The 19,653-nt window shown below is 61.5% G+C and overlaps 2 protein-coding genes across 4 annotated transcripts in view; one reads left to right on the top strand and one right to left on the bottom strand.

The window, feature by feature from the left end:
* Positions 1–622: 622 nt before the first annotated feature.
* BSPRY (B-box and SPRY domain containing) lies at positions 623–11,551 on the bottom strand. The gene is made up of 6 exons (XM_075439488.1): positions 11,474–11,551; positions 10,216–10,314; positions 9,425–9,655; positions 7,564–7,589; positions 6,233–6,357; positions 623–1,289 (listed from the first exon to the last, which is right to left on the bottom strand). Exons 1-6 carry the CDS (start codon positions 11,528–11,530, stop codon positions 763–765), a joined length of 1,065 nt encoding a protein of 354 aa, XP_075295603.1. The 5' UTR covers positions 11,531–11,551; the 3' UTR covers positions 623–762.
* WDR31 (WD repeat domain 31) overlaps positions 9,650–19,653 on the top strand; it is a 14,224-nt gene continuing 4,220 nt past the window's right edge. For 2 of the 3 annotated variants that reach the window (XM_075439489.1, XM_075439491.1), the window contains exons 1-8: positions 9,650–10,072; positions 13,744–13,882; positions 15,573–15,705; positions 16,480–16,609; positions 17,199–17,273; positions 18,374–18,518; positions 18,602–18,702; positions 19,316–19,383. In XM_075439489.1, coding sequence (XP_075295604.1) covers positions 15,659–15,705; positions 16,480–16,609; positions 17,199–17,273; positions 18,374–18,518; positions 18,602–18,702; positions 19,316–19,383 — 566 coding nt within the window. In that variant the 5' untranslated portion in view covers positions 9,650–10,072; positions 13,744–13,882; positions 15,573–15,658. The remainder of the gene's footprint in view (positions 10,073–13,743; positions 13,883–15,572; positions 15,706–16,479; positions 16,610–17,198; positions 17,274–18,373; positions 18,519–18,601; positions 18,703–19,315; positions 19,384–19,653) is intronic. The other variant, XM_075439490.1, reaches the window with a different exon arrangement.

Below are 19,653 nucleotides of genomic sequence, written 5' to 3'. Positions count from 1 at the left end.
CGAACATAAACTTTGCATTGCTGGTTTGGGTATTGAGAAATAAAGATAACATTTTAAATAGTTAGGGAAACACCTTTCCTGCCCTTCTTCCTGGTTCAACTTCAGTCAGCAGCTCTCCTTCCTCCCTGGTCCTCAGCTCCCTGTGTCTGCCACCTCACCTCAACCCCCCACTTCCTTTGGCGAGGTGAGGAGCAGCTCACGTTCCGTTTCTTTCTGCCGCTCCTCGCTTGTTACTCTGCTCTGACGTGGGCTCCTCTGGGGGCCGCAGCCCCTCGGGGTGCCCCTGCCCTGGTGTGGGTCCCCCATGGGTGACAGCCCCCCGCGCTGTCCCTGCTCTGGCATGGGTCTGCTCCTCCCAAAAACGTGTGTCCAGCTGTGTCCCTTCCCGCGTGCCTCCCCCCTGCCCTTGCTCCAACCACATCTCTTAAGATTTCTCCTGTTTTCTAAAGCCCACCGTCGGGCTGGAAAGCTGCCCTTGTTTGGGGAGGAATTCAATGATTCACCTATAAGCGGCTGGCAGAGCCAGGCGTCACCCCGACCCCTCGCCCTGGCCTGGCAGACACAGGGCGGGTGGAGCCTCGAGCAGGAGGGGAAAGCTGCCGTAAAACACGCGAAGAACAGACGTGGTTTGAAGGCAGGTTTTGTCTGAACGCCACTGCACACGAGCCGGTAGCCCCGTCCGGGCTCCTTTCCCCCCGGAGGTACCGTACAGCGTATATACGGTCACTCGACATACAGTCACTGCGTATTCACCCCCGCAGCTCACTGGACCAGCGAGATGCTCTGGTGAGCCACAGCGAAGACGGGATAGAGGGGCTTGGCGAAGCTCTCCCTGTGGGAGAAGAGGATGGCGCAGGAATCGGGGTCGTAGAAGAGCACCTCCCCTCCCGCAAAGTCAACCAGCACCCCGATCTCGGCCGGAGACTTGATCAGCTCCACCGCCTGCGGCTGCCCGGCGTGCAGGAACCGGAACTCCTTGTCGTAGCGCGAGAAGACCCAGGAGTCGGCGTTGAAGCCCAGGCGGACTTCGTTGCCAGGGCCCTTCCGCGGCAGGGAGCTGTAGCAAACCCCCAGCTTGTAGGCGCAGCTCTTCCCCACGCTGATCCTCCAGGCGCAGACTCCCGAGTGGAAAGCCGTGGCAGCCAACGCGTTGGGCCAGTGGTCAAACTGCTCGGGGCAGTCCAAGTCCACCTTTGCTTTCTTGGGTCTGAAGGTCAGGGTTTTCCGGTCTTCTGACAGGCTGAGGTGGGGGCTGACAGTCTTCTCATCGATGTGAATCTGCTGAGAGCCTGCAAGAGAAGCCACACGGTGAGCGCCAGCCCTGCCTGAACTGCCCGAAGAAGTCAGAGACACGACCCATTCCCCTGGGGTGACACACGGTGACCAGCACCGCAGCTCCCCGCAGCCTCCCCTCTCCAGCCGAGACTCATCAAAGCCCAGGTTTCACCACACACCTCTCCACCCTTGCACTGGAAGTCCTGTGGAGGCAGAGAAGATGCTGCTCGTCTTACTCCGACCCTGGCCCAAATCCCCACAAACCAGAACTGGGCAGGTTCAGCTCATCCCGCTTTTGGGAGAGACCCAAACCCGAGCCCCGTCCCTTCCCAGCCCCGCTGTGGGTGAGTGGGGCCCGACCTCGCTTCCCAGCATCGGGACCAGCCCAGGAAAACCTGCAAGGCCGGTAATACCGGAACGAGGAGGAACGGAGAGGGCTGGGGAGGGGAAATCCCTTTCCTCCTGCGACACCCAAGTCAGGCATCAGCCCACCCTGGGTCTGGAGCAGCGCGGGAGGTGGCACCGGCCATCGGAGATGCGGACGACCGCAACTCGGTTTGGTTTTGCTGTGAATTAAGGGGCTGCCCAGCTGCCCTTGTGCCTCCTCTTCTCCAGCCTGAACAGCTCCTTCAGCCACTCCTCAGCAGACTTGTTCTCCAGACCCTTCACCAGCTTCGTTACTGCTCTGTAAATTCACTAAACAAAGATACAAGGCTGATGCCCGGCTGACTCACCCACTCCCCGGGGAGACCGAGCGGGCGCACCTGCAGGTGCCCCTCCTTGCCCTGCCTTCCCCCACCCTCACTTCATCCTTTTCAGGTCTTAAGCCACCACGAAGCAAGGCTGGAGCTGCTGAGTCATTCGCTCTCCCAGCAAGAGCTTCACCGTGCCACGCCTGCTCCGGCCATTCCCTGCCACCCTCTGCTCGGCACCCAGCCCGTGGCAGGGTGAGGCCCTTCAAGGATCAAACCATTACGCTCCAGCCTGAACGGGGTCATCCCAGCGTCCAACCGACTCCAGGACCCGCGCGGATCCGGGCCAGCACCCCTCTGACCAGCACCGAAGAGCCACAGCCAAGGGGCTTCCTAGGGCTGCGCCTGCCCTGGTGCTCCCTGCCCGGGGCTCGGTTCTCAGTCAGCACGGCGTGGCAGTGCCACGCACGCTGGCACGTTAGGTGGGAGCCACTGTGGGCGATGGCGAGCAGAAGGAGGAGCTGAAGGCAGCGTCCCCTTCCAGCCGAAGCAGACACCCTCGTTCGTTCGGTGATTTGTCTCACCGAGCGGCAGCCAAAGGCTTTGCAGCGTGCCTGCCCACCACGCCGTGCCCTCCGTAGGTCTCCACAGCTGTATCTGCCCACGCTGCCTATTTCTAGGTTGACTTTCCAGGAAGCCCAGCACTGCCATGAATTCATAGAAAACGGAGCAGCACGAGACTATCTTCCTCTGACAGAAGGTCACTAAACCTCACAATGTGCAACACATGAGGAAGAACTTCACTTTGAGGGTGACGGAGCCCTGGCCCAGGCTGCCCAGGGAGGCTGTGGAGTCTCCTTCTCTGGAGATATTCCAGCCCCGCCTGGACGCGGTGCTGTGCAGCCTGCTCTGGGTGACCCTGCTTGGGCAGGGGGCTGGGTGGGGGATCCCCAGAGGGCCCTGCCAACCCCAAACATTCCGTGGTTCTGTGAGAACACCCTCTACCCTAGGTACGGGGTTGCATTCTGGTGTTCGTGTGCTGGGATCACCTGCACGAGGAAACACCACCCCGACGACACCCGCGTAGCTTCGTTGTGGAACTCCGATTCCAGGGGAGCATCTGAGGGAGGGGAAGTGCTGGTAGAGCAACAGCAGAGTAACTCATCAGCAAATTTTCCCACCCAGGTGAGTATTTTGTTCTGATTAAATCTGCCCTCCAGATATTCCCATATATCCTGATGGACAGTTCCACTGGGAATTCATCTTACCCCAAAATCTGTGTTCTCTGTGTGTGGTGGCCATCAGAGTAGCCTTGCCACTTTAGAAAGACGAGGGATGCAGAGCAGGTGAGCTAACATGGTTAACATCTCTGCCAAGTATGTATCTGTTCGCTGCAGCACGTTTTACTGGTTTTAAAAATCCAGATTCCCATTTCCAAACTCACAGAATCACAGCATGGCAGGGGTTGGCAGGGACCTCTGTGGGTCATCTAGTCCAACCCCCCTGCCAAAGCAGCGTCACCTACAGCAGGCTGCACACATATGAAGTGAAAATCCTCGTAGGTGGGATCCAGACCCCGGCTGGTCCCTGGGGCAGAAGGTGACCATGCGGTAGCCCAAGGTCCCTGGGACGGCTTCGGTCTGTGTCACCCCTTCCGTGGGTCACAGAATCACAGAATCACAGAATGTTCAGGGTTGGCAGGGCCCTCTGGGGATCCCCCAGCCCAACCCCCTGCCCAAGCAGGGTCACCCAGAGCAGGCTGCACAGCACCGCGTCCAGGCGGGGCTGGAATATCTCCAGAGAAGGAGACTCCACAGCCTCCCTGGGCAGCCTGGGCCAGGGCTCCGTCACCCTCAGAGGGAAGAAGTTCTTCCTCGTGTTCAGCTGGAGCTTCCTCTGCTTCAGTTTGTGCCCGTTGGCCCTTGTCCTGTTGCTGGGCACCACTGCAAAGAGTCTGGCCCTGTCCTCCTGACACCCACCCTTCAGATATTTATAAGCATTTATTAGGTCCCCTCGCAGCCTTCTCTTCTCCAGGCTGAACAAGCCCAGCTCCCTCAGCCTCTCCTCGTAGGGGAGATGTTCCAGTGCCCTCACCATCCTTGTAGCCCTCCGCTGGACTCTCTCCAGTAGCTCTTCATCTTTCTTGACCTGGGGAGCCCAGAACTGGACAGAGTACTCCAGATGAGGCCTCACCAGGGCAGTGTAGAGGGGAAGAACCTCCCTCGACCTGCTGCCCACACTCTTCTTGATGCACCCCAGGATGCCATTGGCCTTCTTGGCAGCCAGGGCACACTGCTGGCTCATGGTCACCCTGTCATCCACCAGGACACCCAGGTCCCTCTCCACAGAGCTGCTCTCCAGCAGGTCCACCCCAAGGCTGTACTGGTGCACGGGGTTGTTCCTCCCCAGGTGCAGGACCCTCTGCCGGGTCTCCAGCCAGCATCGCCCCTTACCTGCCCCCCAGCAGGGCTAACACGGGTAGCTGTGGACCGAGCTCCCTCCCAGAACGGTGCCAGGAGATTCACATCATCCCTTGGTTTAAGGACAGAGCTGCCAACCCCAGACGTAAGTGGTACAGAAGCCTGGGTGCCAAGTGCAGACATCAAAGGAATGGGGATTATTTTTGAGAGTGAAAGGGAGGTTCTTTTGCCTACTGGTTTCCAAGTTTTTGAGAGGCTGCGGGGCAAACCATCAAGGCTAGGAATTCACTCTTTTCAAGCAAATAAACAAGACTGCCACCTGCTCAGCCGGCTTTGGGAGGAGGGACCACCATGGGAAACATAACAGCACTGTGTCTTAATAAGAGCTAGGAACACTGCAGTTAATATTAAATCTCTAAGGCTAGGTCCCGGGTGGACTATGGACTAGTGAGATAAGCAAGGATATGGCAGGCATCCTCAGTTGAATAACAACACGTTAAATGTAACCACAAAAAAACCCAAACAAACAAACAAAAAAAAACCCCAGAGTGTAATAACAGCACCAACAGATCCACTACTAGGACCGAATGCCTTGGAGTCACCACATTTGACAAAGACGCTATTGGGCAAGGAATCCGTAAAAGAAAACAAACCGTGTCACAACAACGAGAATTAGGGGAAGGTTTCCTGCATGGCTTGACAGCTCTGACCATCTGCCGAGAGCCTGCTCGACTTCACCAGCGGACAACCGCAGGAGCCTGCACGACTGCCAGCGCTCCAGGACTCAAAACGGAGGGAAGCCCATCACAACGGGAGAGCAACACCAGGGTCTGCGGCAGAAGAAACAAACGCCGGTGCTGTCCGGTACGCCACATTCACAAGCTGATACTGGAAAACACCAGAGCAGCAAAAGCCCGAAGCGCACACCTCGGAGAGGGACCTGGAAACGGGGAAAAAGCTGCGAACCGCTCACCAGCGCCAAGAGCGAGACGAGCGCAGGTCAGTGGTTAATGCAAAGCTGCGGGAAGGCGACCCCAGGGCGTGCTGCCCAGGTGGCACACGGGACAAATGTTTTTAAATGGTGGAGGTTGTTGCCACCTTTGATGAACAAAAAACACTCTAACAATGCCCTGGAAGCAAAAGTAAAAGCAAACATTTCACAGTCCACGATTCAAGCGGATGGCAGCCGGAAGACGGGACGTCTCTCCCTGCTCCACGGAGCCGACCCCAGCCTGGCAAAACCGTCCCCAGAGCCCGCCGCCGGCCTGCCGAAGGCCCGCGAGGCCGCCCCAGCCGCGCGGCACGCGCTGCACCGGATCACGAGCGGCTCCGACGAACCGCCGCCTCGCGCACAGCCACAATCTCGGCGCGCGATCAGAAAGCGCCTGCGCTCGCTCGCTCCAGCGCGTCTCACGGGCGAGTTTGCCCTCTTTTAAAATCACCCCAGAATCATGGCAATGCGAAAAGCAGTAACGGGGAATTTCTGTGCCGGATTCCTACGGCAGCATCAGCTGCGCGGCCATCACCAGGGAACCCGGGAAACAGCAAAAGGAACCAAGTGAGGTGAAGCAACAGAGCTGTTAAAGGCAGAGTCTTCTCAACCCCCCGTTCTCCTCTTAGCCACAGGCAGCTGCTTTGAGCCACTGGCCCCCTCCCAACGCTCCTACAGCCGCTGCTGCCCCCCATGCCGGGGGCTCCAAGGCAGGGGAGGGCAGGATGCCCCGGGGCCCGGGCGGGACACGGCATCAGGATGTTTTGACACAGCATCAGAACGTTTCTCTGGGCACAGCGCGAAGGATCGTGCAGGAATGCCCAGAGAGCGCGAGACCTGAGCGCGACACTGACCTGCGACGCAGCAGAGAACAGCAGAGGCCCACAGCCGGTGCAGCAGCGGACTCTGAACACAGGTCTGGTTAAAGTTTAACTTCGGGGAGTCCTGCGGCTCTAGGATTCCCTCTGCCAGCTCCGTCCTAGCAAAGGAACACAAGAGTTATTTCAAAATGCAACGATTTACTGACCAGTGCTGGGAGGTGATTAAGAGCACTAGGAAGTACGACAGAAACACGAGCTGGAGCTGTTGCAAGAGGAGCACTTGCTGCAGAGAAACTGCACCGGGGGTTTCTGGACAAACTCTCCTCCCAAGTGACACTTTCGGTTGGCTTCGATTACCGTCGCTTCTGAAAGGGCCTCAGTGTTTCAAAACACCATCCAGCAGCCCGAGCCAACAGCTCCTCACTCAGCAGACACGGATTAAACGCGTCCGAGAGCGGTCACCAAGGTACAAGAGGAGCGCAACGAACGGGCTGCAGCGAGAGAATCAGATTTCCCTCTTGATCGACGAAGCCTCACTGCCCGAGCGAAGCGGGACACAGCAGGAGAGCCAGCCGGGAGCCCCAGTTTCGCGCAGCGTAGCGGGAGAGCGGGGATTTACCGGGTTCCTGTGGCCTGCAGCATACACAGGGGCTCACGGCTGTAAGCAGAGGCTCTGACATGGGCTGCTGGCGATATGCTCTGGCTGATTTACTCTCTACAGGCAGGCTCCAGGCAAAAACACTCCTGGAAGTCCTCTGGGCAGCAGAGTCCAAGCTAGCAGCCTCGCAGCAGCCACGGAAACCAACACCCGTAAAAACGCAGCCACCGAGCTGCCTTGTCAAGGAAGGGCAGCCCGACGCAGCTGGTGACAACGGTCAGAAACGCTGACCCCCACGCTCGGTCCTCCCCTCTGTGCAGCCTCTGCCGGGGAAGGAGGCGATGCCATGCCAGTGGCCCCCTGGCATGGAGCACGCCAGCCTCCTGGGCAGACAGCCCGACCTCCTGCCAAGAGGCCAGGGACAGGCTTGCTCCAGCGCCCTGGGAACCACACTACGGAGCTGGAGAAGGCCTCCCGTGCGCAAGGGCCAGTGCATCTGGCCATGCCCCCGGGGAGACACTGCCCACGGAGCATTTCTGGGTGCCAAGACTTCTCCCTCTTGAGCTGGAGCGCAGCACACGAGGCAGAGACAGGAGGCCATGGTGGCATCTCTGCGCTTGTCCTCAGCGAAAGCAGCGTGAGGGAGGGCAGCAGAGGCATTGCCTGCGGCCCGAGCACCAGCATGCTGCTCGCAGCGGGGCGTGCAGGGTGCAGGCAAGCTGGGAGCAGGGGCCAGGGAGAGGGCCAGGAGCGGCCGGGTACTAACCTCTCGAAGATCTCCTGCTCTGCATGCTGGGGACAAGGAGAGAAAGCATCATCACAGCTGAAATCCCACCGATAAAATCCCAAACACGGCAAAGCTGGGACCCAGGGAGCACTGATCTCCCTCCCGACCCAGGGAAACCACTCCTCACCCCGACACTGGCCCTGGGGAGCAGGAGGAGTGTCCAGCACCCATTTTCATCAGCTGCATCACTTTCCACTCCCTGACTTAGAAAATGAGTGGGAATGGCTGATGGCGATTCATCTTCCACATCTAGCTAGGGGTAATGTCTGCTGCACCAGCAGGACGGGGTGCCTGGGTGACAAACAGCTCGAGAAGGGCATGGGAGCATCCAGACTGCTGCACGTGCAAGCAGTGTCAGAGCAGGAGACCGCACGTGCAGCTGGATCGTCTGCCACGAGGGAAACGTGGGAGAGCCGAGGCAGGCGGAAAGCCTTGAACCCACAAAGAACCAGCCCCGACTCCGCACCCTCTGGCAGACACCAGCCTGTCTGCATCTGGGAGCTCTTACTGCGGCACCCTACCTTGCGCAGAGCGCGAAAATCCCAGCCCTGAGGTCTCCCCTCATCCCCCACGCCGCTGGGACGCGCAGCAAGAACATCCTGGGCTTGCAGCAAACCCCCACAGCTTTCAGTCAGGGGTGAAGCTGCAGAGGACCCGAGCCAGGAATCGGGTAACTCTGTGGTCAGTCCCACTTGTTTCTGTACCCGCTGGCAATGGTGCGTTCGCAAGGCACAGCCCAATGCGCAAAGCGGTAGGGAAATATCTGAACCCCGCTCAAATGTGAGCTGCAGGGTGCTCTCTGCGCCTTTCACTTTCCTGTGACGTGGCGCGTAGCGATTCCCCACAGACAGCAACACCAACGATCCGAGGTGGAGAACCCACCATCCCTCTTTCCCCTCCACTACGTGGCAAAAGGAGAAATGGAGGGTCTTGCTGTTTTCTGCCACAGGCACAGAATCCCAGAATGTTCGGGGTTGGCAGGGCCCTCTGGGGATCCCCCAGTCCAATCCCCTGCCCAAGCAGGGTCACCCAGAGCAGGCTGCACAGCACCGCGGCCAGGCGGGGCTGGAATATCTCCAGAGAAGGATCTTGCTTTCCAACCTCTGCCCTGTGCAGCGAGGCCACAGCCAAGCAGCCACGACGCTGGGGCAGGACAGAAGCTGCGCTGCCCGCCGAAGGAGCAGCTGTCTACCTTCTGCCCGGGGGATCGGTCCTGTTTTCCCAGCAGAGCTCCTGTCCCCCCTCTCCACAGAGTTACAGTGGGCAAGCAGAGGCTGAGAGCAAGGCGGTGCGAACCCACCCGCTCGCGTCTACAGCGAGAGGAGTCGCTTGGGTAAACCGAGACGATTTAACAGCCAGGAAAGGAACTGAGCACGGTTGATATCGCAAACAGGTATGCCAGACACGGGGCAGGCTTTCAAGCAGAGCTGCAGGAGCTCCCAAGGGTCACGTTTTGATTAAAACTAGACAGAACCCTAGAAACCTGGTGGCCCAACCGACTGCTGGAAGAGCAGCTCTCAGCCCACAGCTGCCCTGAGCTGGCAGCTCCAAGCCAAGAGCTTGGAGATCCGAGCCTGGGCAGTTCGGAGCCTCACTGCCCGCACAAGCAGAATGGGGCAGAGCAGACGCTCTAGGAACCACCAAGAATCCTTGGGGGCTTGTCAGCTCCAGGGGAAGGAGGTTCCCTGAGCTAGACCTTCCAACGTCAGTCCTGTCCAACTCTGCCTCCTCGCTGCCAGCTGCTGAACACCGTATTTAGGTCCTATAACGTCCACAACAAAAGGTCTAGGTCGCTTCTGGGCTGACCACCCCGTCCCTCAGTGCAAGGAGCAGTACTCACCAGCAGGCCCTGGTCATCCAGGTTGGTGATCACCTCTACCAGGTAGGTTCGGAGGGCAGCCAGCTTCTGCAGAGCCTCAGTCCAGTGCACCTGCTGGGTCAGGATGCTCTGGTGGGCCCGCTCCTCCTCCGCGTGCACCTTCTCCAGCAGCCGCTGCTCTTCGTTTTCGCACGCGTTCCCCACGAAGATCAGCCTCTGGATCACCAGCTCCCGCGCCGCGTTGGCTGCGTTCTGCCAGCGTAAGGAGAGAGGAGAAATGTCAGCCTTGCTTCAGCCTCAGCGAGAGCACCAACCGCTTCTGCGGGCTTTCTGCGGGCTCAGCTGCGAAGATTACTCTGTTAATCGAGCCCAAGCCGCGGTAACCGTCACGATGCAAGCAGAGATAAAAGGGACAACCAGTCCCAAACCTGCCTCCTGGCCTAACCCTGGCAGCTCAGTGACAGCCTGCCAGGGACAGCGGTCCCATCCCTCCGCAGATCTTCCAGCCTTCGCCGTCAGCGACAAAGAGAGCGCCCATGAGAGCTGCCTTTGTGGCGACAGCAAGGCACAAATCAAAAAACATCAGGAACTGTTAAGCCTGGTGCTAGCGGGTCGCTCAACGGCTGCACACTAACACCAAGAATCCCGTTGCTGGTGTGGATTTTTCAGGTATTTTTCTCCACTTGCACAAGGTGCCGGGTGGGAGGGGGAGACCCCCGGCACACCGACGAGCCCCCCGAGAGCTCAGCAGCTCTGGCGAGCAGGGGGGCCCACGGGGCCTCGCCGCGCCGGGAGAAGGGGCAGGGACCTACCAGGACGCCCCGGTCCTTGGCGGGAAGCCCCTCGCCCACGTGCCGGGCGATGGCAGCGCTCTGCAGCTGGAGCCGCTCGCACCGGTCCACGATCCTGTTCTGGGAGGGAGAGCGGCGGGCAGCGCACCAGCGGCACCGAGCCCCACGCTCAGCCCACAGGCAGCCTCCTTCCCACGGGGGGACCCCTAACACGGCCCCACACCCCATCAGAGACCCCCCACCCCCAGCCTGCCCGGAGCCCCACAGACCACCCCCAGCCCCACGGGAGACCCCTCGCATGGCTCCACACCCCCCCCAGGAGCCCCCACAGAGAACCCACCACCCCACGGGGACCACTCACATGGCCTCACACCCCACCAGGGACGCCACACCCTGCCAGGAGCCCCACAGAGAGCCTCCCCCTCCCCACTGGGGACCCCTAACATGGCTCCACACCCCATCAGTGACTCTCCCCAGCCCCACAGCCTGCCAGGGACCCCACAGACAGCCCCCAGGCTCACGGGGGACCCCTCACATGGCCCCACACCCCACCAGCGGCTCCACAGAGAACCCACCTCCCTATGTGGACCACCCACATGGCCTCACACCCCACCAGGGACCCCCCCTAGCCAGGAGCCCCACAGACAGCCCCCAGCCCCACGGGAGACCCCTCCCATGGCTCCACAACCCCCCAGGAGCCCCCATAGAGAACCCATCACCCCACGGGGACCACCCACATGGCCCCACACCCCACCAGGGACCCCCCCTAGCCAGGAGCCCCACAGACAGCCCCCAGCCCCACGGGGGACCCCTCCCATGGCCCCACACCCCACAAGGGACCCCCCCCTAGCCAGGAGCCCCACAAACCACCCCCAGCCCCACGGGAGACCCCTCCCATGGCTCCACACCCCCCCAGGAGCCCCCATAGAAAACCCACCGCCCCACGGGGACCACCCACATGGCCCCACACCCCACCAGGGACCCCACACCCTGCCAGGAGCCCCACAGAGAGCCTCCCCCTCCCCACGGGTGACCCCTCACATGACCCCAAACCCCATCAAGGACCCCCCTTAGCCCCCCCCCCACCCCAGCCAGGAGCCCCACAGACCGCCCCCAGCCCCGCGTGGAGCCCCCCTCGGCCCCCCCCCCCCCCCCCCCCCCCCCCCCGCCAGGCCCCGCCGGAACCCCCAGGCGGCCCCGGGCCCCGGCGCGGCCCCTCTCCCTCTTCCCCCCCCCCCCCCCCCGGCAGGATCCCGCTCCCCCTCGCGCCGCCGCTCACGCGCAGCTCCGCCGCCCGCTCCGCCGGCGCGCACGGCCCCCCGCCCCGCTGGGCCATGCTGCGCCCCGGCACCTGCCGCGGGGGCGGCCCCGCCCCGGCCGCGCGCCCGGCCCCGCCCCGCCCCGCCCCGCCCCGCCGGGAGCCGCGCGCGACGCCACGGGACGGGCCGGGCCCGGTGAGTGAGGGCGCGGTGAGGGCGCGGCCCCGCCCGGCGGGTTCCGGGGCTGCGCTGGGCGCCCCCGGGGCGCGGACCCCGCCGCCGCCGCCCCACCCGCGTGCAGCGGGGTCACCCCGCCGGCGGGACCGGGGGGCGGCGTGGCGGCCGTGGGGCCACCGGGCTGTGGGGACCGGTGTCACTGCCTGGGGTCACTGGGGTGTAGGGACCAGGTGACACCGGTCACCGGGTCACTGGGCTGTGTGGGGTCACTGGGCTGTGGGGACCAGTGTCACCACCGTGGGGTCCCCCCGGCTATAGGGACTGGTGTCACTGTGTGGGGTCCCCCCTGGCTATAGGGACCCACATCACTGCCATGGGGTCACTGGGCTATAGGGACCGGTGTCACTACCTGGGGTCAGTGGGGTGTAGGGACCAGTTGACACCAGTCACTGGGCTGTGTGGGGTCACTGGGCTGTGGGGACCAGTGTCACCACCGTGGGGTCCCCCCCGGCTATAGGGACTGGTGTCACTGTGTGGGGTCCCCCCTGGCTACAGGAACCTGCGTCACTGCACTGGGGTCACCGGGCTATAGGGACCCGCGTCACTGCGTGCAGTCACCCCCCGGCTATAGGGACTGATGTCACCACCATGGGGTTACCAGGCTATAGGGACTGGTGTCACTGCCATGGGGTCACCCCGGTTATAGGGACTGGTGTCACTGTGTGGGGTCACTGGGCTATAGGGACCGGTGTCACCACCGTGGGGTTCCCACCGGCTATAGGGACTGGTGTCACTGCGTGGGGTCACCCCCATTATAGGGACCTGCATCACTGCGTGCAGTCACCCCTGGCTATAGGGACCGGTGTCACCTCCATGGGGTTACCAGGCTATAGGGACTGGTGTCACTGCGTGGGGTCTCCCCTGGCTATAGGGACCCGCGTCACTGCCGTGGGGTCACCCCAGCTATAGGGACCAGTGTCACTGTGTGGGGTCACTGGACTATAGGGACCAGTGTCACTGCCATGGGGTCCCCCCCGGCTATAGGGACCAGTGTCATTGCTGTGGGGTCACCGGGCTGTAGGATCTGGTGTCACCGCTGGGGGGTCGCCCCCTGGCTATGGAGACCCATGTCACTGCATGGGGTCACCCTGGCTATAGGGACTGGTGTCACCACCATGGGCTCACCAGAGCTATAGGGACCGGTGTCACTGCGTGGGGTCACTGGGCTGTAGGGACCCATGTCACCACCATGGAGTCACCCCAGCTGTAGGGACTGGTGTCACCACAGTGGTGTCACCTCTGGCTATAGGGACCCACATCACTGCCACGGGGTCACCCCAGCTGTAGGGACTGGTGTCACTGCGTGGGGTGCCCCCTGGCTACAGGGACCTGTGTCACTGCCGTGGGGTCACTGGGCTGTAGAGACCGATGTCACCGCAGTGGGGTCACATCTGGCTATAGGGACTGGTGTCACTGTGTGGTGTCACTGGGCTGTAGGGACCGGTGTCACCGCCGTGGGGTCACCCCGGCTGCAGGGACGGGGGCTGCCCCTGTGTCCCCCCGCAGCCGGCCGGACCCCTCTCCGCAGCCGTGCTCTCCACGCCGTGGGCTCGGGACAGGCTCTGGGGGGTCTCTGCGCGCGCCGCGGGGTCTGGGCGTCCCCTCACGCCCCGCACGGGTCCCGCGGCGGCGCCCGAGCAGGCCGAGGCTGCGGCGGGTTGTTCTTCGAAAATCATTTAGTGAAAAAATGGGTTTGATTTCTGCTGAGCAGTGGGTCTGGGGCGGGCGGGAGGGGAGATCGTCCCGCGTGAGACCCCGTCTGCTGGAGGCGCAGCTCCCGCCGGCTGCCAGCGTCGCGACGGAGGCGCGCGGGGAGCCTCGGGCGGGCACCCTGCCTGCTCTCCCGCCGGAGTCCGAACCATCTCCCGCTCTTCGCGGCGCCAAGGACGGGACGCAACCGCGCGGTTCCCTCCCGCTCTCCTCGACCGAGCTCCGTCTGAGCGGGTGTGCGGGCAGGGAGCACCGCACGCCTGCGCTAACCAGCGGCTGGCGGGGAAAGGGAGCAATATCATCATTAAAAAATCAGAATTTTTATGCCCTGGCTTTTTCCTAGAATCTTGTTTTGCAGGAGAAACGGCTTCCAGGGCTCTCCCGCTGCGAAAGAGAAATCGCGGTCGTTCCTGAAGCACGTAAAGGTCTGGACGCTCGACCTGGCTGGAAGTGAACGGCTGAGCGCTCGCCGCCCCTCGAGGGTGAGATTTGTTGTCCTTCGCATCCCTGGAACCTGCAGGCTCAGGGGGTGATTAGCTGGGTATTGCTAATTGCTCATGACGAAGGCTGCCGGGTGCGGTGAGAAGGGGAACATTCCGCGGAGACCCGGCCCCTCTGGCTTCGCGCTGCCAGCGTCAGGGTCGCAGGTTTTTGCGAGCAGAGCCTCGAGGCACGTCTTCTCATCGCTGCCACAAGCAGGTGGGGGCTTTTTTCTGATTTTTATTAACAAAATCCTCCTGCCCCAGCAGACGGGAACGCTAACGAACACCTAGCACAGGCTAAATCCAATTAGCGTGTCTGGAGCTAAGCAGCAGCCCATCACCGCGCCTGCCAAGGCGCTGGCAGTGGTCTCTGCGCCGCCTGTGAGCCCCGGGGAGCAGAGGGAGGGACGCGGACGCGGCCCGAGCCCGGCTCCTCCACCCCGGCGCGTGCTGCTGCGGGGACGGGAGCCATTTCGGAGGGCTGCCCCGCAACGGGCGCCGGGACGGCGAGAACGGTTTTGCTGAATGCATCTGGCTCATCAGGATGCTCTGGTCTAGCCTGGACCTGGGGTTCGGATGCAGAAGCTGCTGCCCCCAGAGAGTTCCTCAGCCTCTGGGGAGACCACTGCAAGCTTTACGTGGAGTCAGGCTGGCCCAGTCCAGCTCAGGCTGCCGGCGGCAGCGGTTGTCTTGGTCCCACCAGCCGGCTGTGTGAACGTCAGTCTGAAGTCAGGGGTTTGCATTCACCGGCCCGGAGACTGGGATCGGCCAAGGTTGACCATGAAGCCAGCAGCGTGCCCTGGCTGCCAAGAAGGCCAATGGGATCCTGGGGTGCATTAAGAGGAGTGTGGGCAGCAGGGCGAGGGAGGTTCTCTACTGGAGAGTCCAGCGGAGGGCTACGAGGATGATGAGGGGACTGGAGCATCTCTCCTGCGAGGAGAGGTTGAGGGAGCTGGGCTTGTTCAGCCTGGAGAAGAGAAGGCTGAGAGGGGACCTTAGAACTGCCTCTAAATATCTGAAGGGTGGGTGTCAGGAGGATGGGGCCAGACTCTTTCCAGTGGTGCCCAGCGACAGGACAAGGGGCAACAGGCACAAACTGAAGCAGAGGAAGCTCCAGCTGAACACGAGGAAGAACTTCTTCCCTCTGAGGGTGACGGAGCCCTGGCCCAGGCTGCCCAGGGAGGCTGTGGAGTCTCCTTCTCTGGAGATATTCCAGACCCGCCTGGACACGGTGCTGTGCAGCCTGCTCTGGGTGACCCTGCTTGGGCAGGGGTTTGGACTGGGTGACCCACAGAGGTTCCTGCCAACCCCGACCATGCTGGGACCCTGTGACCTCTGGGAAATAGGGAAGTCAAGAGCAGATACGGGGGTAGGAGGAGGAGGTGTAAGGCTAGAAGAATTACCGGCAGCAGCTCCATCTCTATTGTGGCCTCGCCGTGCCTGGATGGTTTTAAAGCTCGGCTGTAAGGTCCCAGTGACCTCACCTCCGAAGCTGGTTCTGCTCCGAGCAAGAGGTTTGGCTGGGGATACCCAGGTCTCCCCTCCTCAGAGGCTTTTCCTCTTTTTCTAAGTGACGTTAAGATGCAGGTCAGATGTTGTCAGTACTTTCTCCGATCAGTACTTTCTCCCATGTGTGTAACAAGCAGAAGCCTCTCCGGATTCCCGGTGACGCTGTGCCTGCTCACCCCAGGTCCTGTCCCAGCAGCAGGTGCCCGAGATGCTGATGCTCGCTCAGCGCTGCTGTTCGTAGCGGGAGCCGTGGTCGTCGGCAGGGCCATGGGGAACCTGCAGAGTAAGCTCGGCTTCCACACCGCCAAATACAGGTAAGGCAACCCCAGATGATCGTGTCTTCGGTCAATAAACCGGTTGTGAAAGTGAATGGAGAACAGCAAGTGAGCAGAGAACATAGAGAGCACGTGGTTTTAGTTTCGTTATTGAATGTATGAATCAGATTTTCATTTTTGACCCTTGCTTCTAAAGTGTGATCGGCTTCTTTGGGGGACTGAAATCCAAAATGCAGCTTGCAGGAGAGGCTGAGCCTGTGAGCGTGGCCGGTGGTCGCGCTCTGTGGTGGCTAAGGCAGAGCTCTGCAGGCAAACAGCTCCTGGGGCGGCCGTTGGGCCCAGATATCCAAACTCTTCAGAAGCTGTCGTCAGCTTTCATGGGCAAGGTGAAATAATTCGGTATCTGGCAGCAAGGTGGGCCATCTCTGCCTGGAGATCCGCTGTGAGCGCGGGGTGGGAGCCCGGGGACTCGACGCGCCTGGCACGGCCGGTGTCGGAGCAAAGCAGAGCCACAGAGCCTGAAAGGTGTGCGGGGAAGTGGAGGCTGGCGAGATCGAAACGCAGCTTTCTTCTGTGCTTTGCACCAGCGTGGACTGAGTGAACATCAAAGCGCTTGGCAGCTCTAGAGGTGGAATAGGTCTGCTCCATCCCACCTAGTCCAGGAGATGCGCTTGTCCATCCACAGCCTCTCCTCGGTCCCTAAGGGCAGACGTTGTCACTCTCCAGCCCAGGCAGCAGTGACATCTCCCAGACCTCAGTCTCCACGGGGACTGTCACCGCAGCTTTGCGGCCGCTGTCTCTCTGCCGCTGCAGGGCCGGTGGCTCCGCGGAAGAGACGGGACCTGTTCGAGCCGTCCAGCAGCACGGCCCCGTGCACGCCGACGCCGTCACGTCCGTGGCTGCGCTGGAGCCAGACCTGTGCGTGTCGGGAGGAAGGGATAAGGTGAGGTACCCCCGCCAGCGGGCACAGAGCACAGTCACAGGCGGGACAATGTGTTACCATCCCTGGAGGGGTTCAAAAACTGTGTGGCTGTGGCACTTCAGGACGTGGTTTCGCAGGCGTGGTGGGGTTGGGGTGGCGGTTGTACTTGATGATCTCAGAGGTCTTTTCCAACCTTAATGATTCTGTGGGAGAAAGTAAGGTGGTGTGGTTTAAACGTGAGCTTTAAGCATTTCTATGAGTGGTAACAACTTTGTCAGTTCCTGAATTTAGAAAGAACAGATGAGCTTAGAGCGAGGGCACACGCTGAAGCACGTTGGATCAAATTTTATAACCTCCTCCAGAGCTCAGATCACATCAAATGCTCTCACTCAGGCTTGGAATCACTGAACTGGCCCTTCTCTTATCTTAACCTGGCACTGGCTCTATAGATAGTTGGATTTGCCATAGGAGCTCAAAACCAGAAGGATCTCTGCCCTCTCCAAGCTTGGACTGTGCACGGGTCTCGGTGTAACGTAACCAAGAACGTGCATAGTCCTCCTTCACCTGCTGTCCTGCTGCCGCCGCTGACGGCTCTCCCTGTGCCCCGCAGAGCGTGGCTGTGTGCCGCTGGAGATCCGGGGCCATGCTGCGGCGGTTCGGCGGGCACGAGCGGGAGGTCACCAAGGTGAGCGGCAGCCGAGCGAGCGCGGTGGGGTCTGTTGTGCTGTTACCCGTCAGAAACCGGGGAACCAGGAATGATGGAGGGACGGTTTGTCACCCACAGAGGGGTTTGCTGTCGCGTTGCTCCGTCAGAAAGAGGGACCGGGGCGTCAGAACGCTTTAGGGTTTTCCCAAGGTCCCAGCTGATGCTTTGCTGTCCGGGGAAGCAGCACGGGCTGGTGGCTTCCAGACCAAACTGGGCTCCAGGAGGCTCAGACATGCGCTTATCTTCCCCTCCAAGAGACGGGGTAGCAAAAACTCAGGATGAATTACGAGGTCAAGTTTTTGATTCAGAGATGCCATTCACTTTTCTTCAGGTCTCATTCCACTAGACTCGTCGGTGCTCCACAAATCAGGCGCGCCTGGGAACAGCGGGGGTTTTCTTTCTGGCATCCTGATTACAAAGCCGAACGCGCTACTCGGAGCGCGAACATTCAGGGGTGTGCACACGTGTGCACAGCGTGGCCGGTGCGCCTCCGGCCAGGGACAGCCCCGGTGGGTCCCCTCCGCTGTGGGTATCGGGGGGACAAAGGGGGCTTCATTCACCCCAGTGCTCAAAGCAACCGTCCACTGGGCTCATTTGGGTTTTTAAGGGAGTTTTTCCCATAAAATTAATGGTTTCTGAGAACAGGATCTGCAAACACCCATCCACCATCCTGCTCCCCAGTTAGTAAGAGGACATGGGTCCTGCTGACAGGTCACGCACCCTTGCTGCCCGATGTCCCCCCACGGCACGCACGGCCACCCATGGCCACCCACAGCTGCCGTGGGGGCTGCAGCAATGGCACTCAGTCCAGGCGCTTTCCCCCGGCCCCGCTGCATCGGGGTTTGCCTGTGGCCGGGATCCAGCAGAGCAGAAGCAAGCAGGAGTCGCAGCGTGTGTGTCAGGCAATCCGGTCTGCGCACATCCAGCATGGGCAAGACAGAGTCTGCAGGTCAGGTCAGGCCCTCCCAGCCACGTTTCTGCTCGTCTCGGGCTTTGGGACGGCAGCAGCAGCAGGAGCACTGGCTCTCCCCACGCACAGCTCAGCTGCTGACCGCCTTCTCCCCTCTTGTCCTTGGCAGGTCGCCTCTGCCCTTGACTCCAGCAGAGTCTTCAGTGCATCCCGGGACAAGACGGTGCTGATGTGGGAGCTTCACGGGACTCCGGGGCCAAGGCAGCGCTTCCCAGGCCATGACCTGGTTGTCACCGGACTGGCTGTGAGCCCGGGTGAGGAACACCGCGCTCCCGTTCCCCAGGGACTTCCTGACAACTTCTCGTGACAATTTGTGCACGTTAACTTGTGGTTGCAGATGGCTCCCAGCTGTGCACGGGTTCACGAGACAACACCGTGTGCAAGTGGGACGTGGAGACCGGAGAGCGTCTGGGCAGAGCCGCTATCTCCAGGAATCTGGTAGGAGCTGCTGGTTCCTTGCACCCTGTCATGGCACCTCGCTGCCCACTCGGTTATTTCGCACGTGAAGCCGCGCAGAGCGAGTTTGCCCTCAGCTCGGTGCTGCGAGAAGCCCTCGAGGCACTGCGCAGGTTGTCTGCGCGCCTGGGGAGACCACAGCTCGAGGCTGGTTACTCCGTTCTCCGGGTAACGACAAATCCAGGAGCGCAAAGCTACCAGGAGACACACAGCGATTTATTACTGCTCTAACTCCGAGCTGTACGGAAGCACGCTGTGCAGCGGGGGCTGCGTTCCCTTTTGCAGCAGCCCAGCAGCAGAGCTGGTATGGGTACCGTCGTCTGGTGCCCGCGGTACCCTGTTCCCATGGCTCTGCATCCCGTGGAGCTGCTGGCACCTCTCTGCCTGCACATCACCCCCAGTAACCACACTGGGATTGAGCCTGGTAGGGCAGCAGCGTTGCTGGGAAGCAGAAAAAAACTTCCTGCAACGCTTCCCGCTCACTCTGCAGCAGAGGAGGGAGTGGAGAGGGAGCTGGGTGGCTGCGTCTGCACGGGCGGACACCGGCCTGGGCTGCAGGCAGAGCTGGGCTCCTGCTCATCCTCCCTCTCCGCAGGTCACGCATCTGTGCTGGGTCCCCGGGGAGCCGTACGTCGTCCAGACGTCGGAGGATAAAACGATCAGGTGAATTCTACGTGTGGCCGCAGAGACGGGAGCGACAGCCCGGAGCACGTGGGGGTTACGTTAGAGGCCAGCGCGCAAGGGCTGTGTGCCACGGCTCTCCCGCAGCCTGCCCGCACGGCGTGGGGCTGGCAGCCCCCTCCCCTCGCCGGGTCTCCGAGCGTGGGCTCCTGCCAGGGGAGGACGGCGTGGGGACAGCCGTGGCTGTAGGCAGCGGCATCTGCGGGTAAAAAGGAGGATTTATCAAAAAGAAGGCTCGGGCCAGCTGCTCTG

This window comes from Opisthocomus hoazin, chromosome 19 (assembly GCF_030867145.1).
Source record: "Opisthocomus hoazin isolate bOpiHoa1 chromosome 19, bOpiHoa1.hap1, whole genome shotgun sequence".
Classification (NCBI taxonomy): Eukaryota; Metazoa; Chordata; class Aves; order Opisthocomiformes; family Opisthocomidae; genus Opisthocomus; species Opisthocomus hoazin.
The sequence above is the reverse complement of the archived record's forward strand: the minus strand, read 5'-3'. Positions and strand labels throughout refer to the sequence as shown.

Bases quoted from the DNA above. Each gene is read 5' to 3' on its own strand.
- BSPRY (XM_075439488.1), bottom strand. From the start codon at position 11,530: ATGGCCCAGCGGGGCGGGGGGCCGTGCGCGCCGGCGGAGCGGGCGGCG. The intron at 6,358-7,563 runs GTTAGTACCCGG...TTCCTTTGCTAG, and splicing joins GAGCAGGAGATCTTCGAGAG to GACGGAGCTGGCAGAGGGAA. The intron at 1,290-6,232 runs GTCAGTGTCGCG...CTTCTCTTGCAG, and splicing joins TGTTCTCTGCTGCGTCGCAG to GCTCTCAGCAGATTCACATC.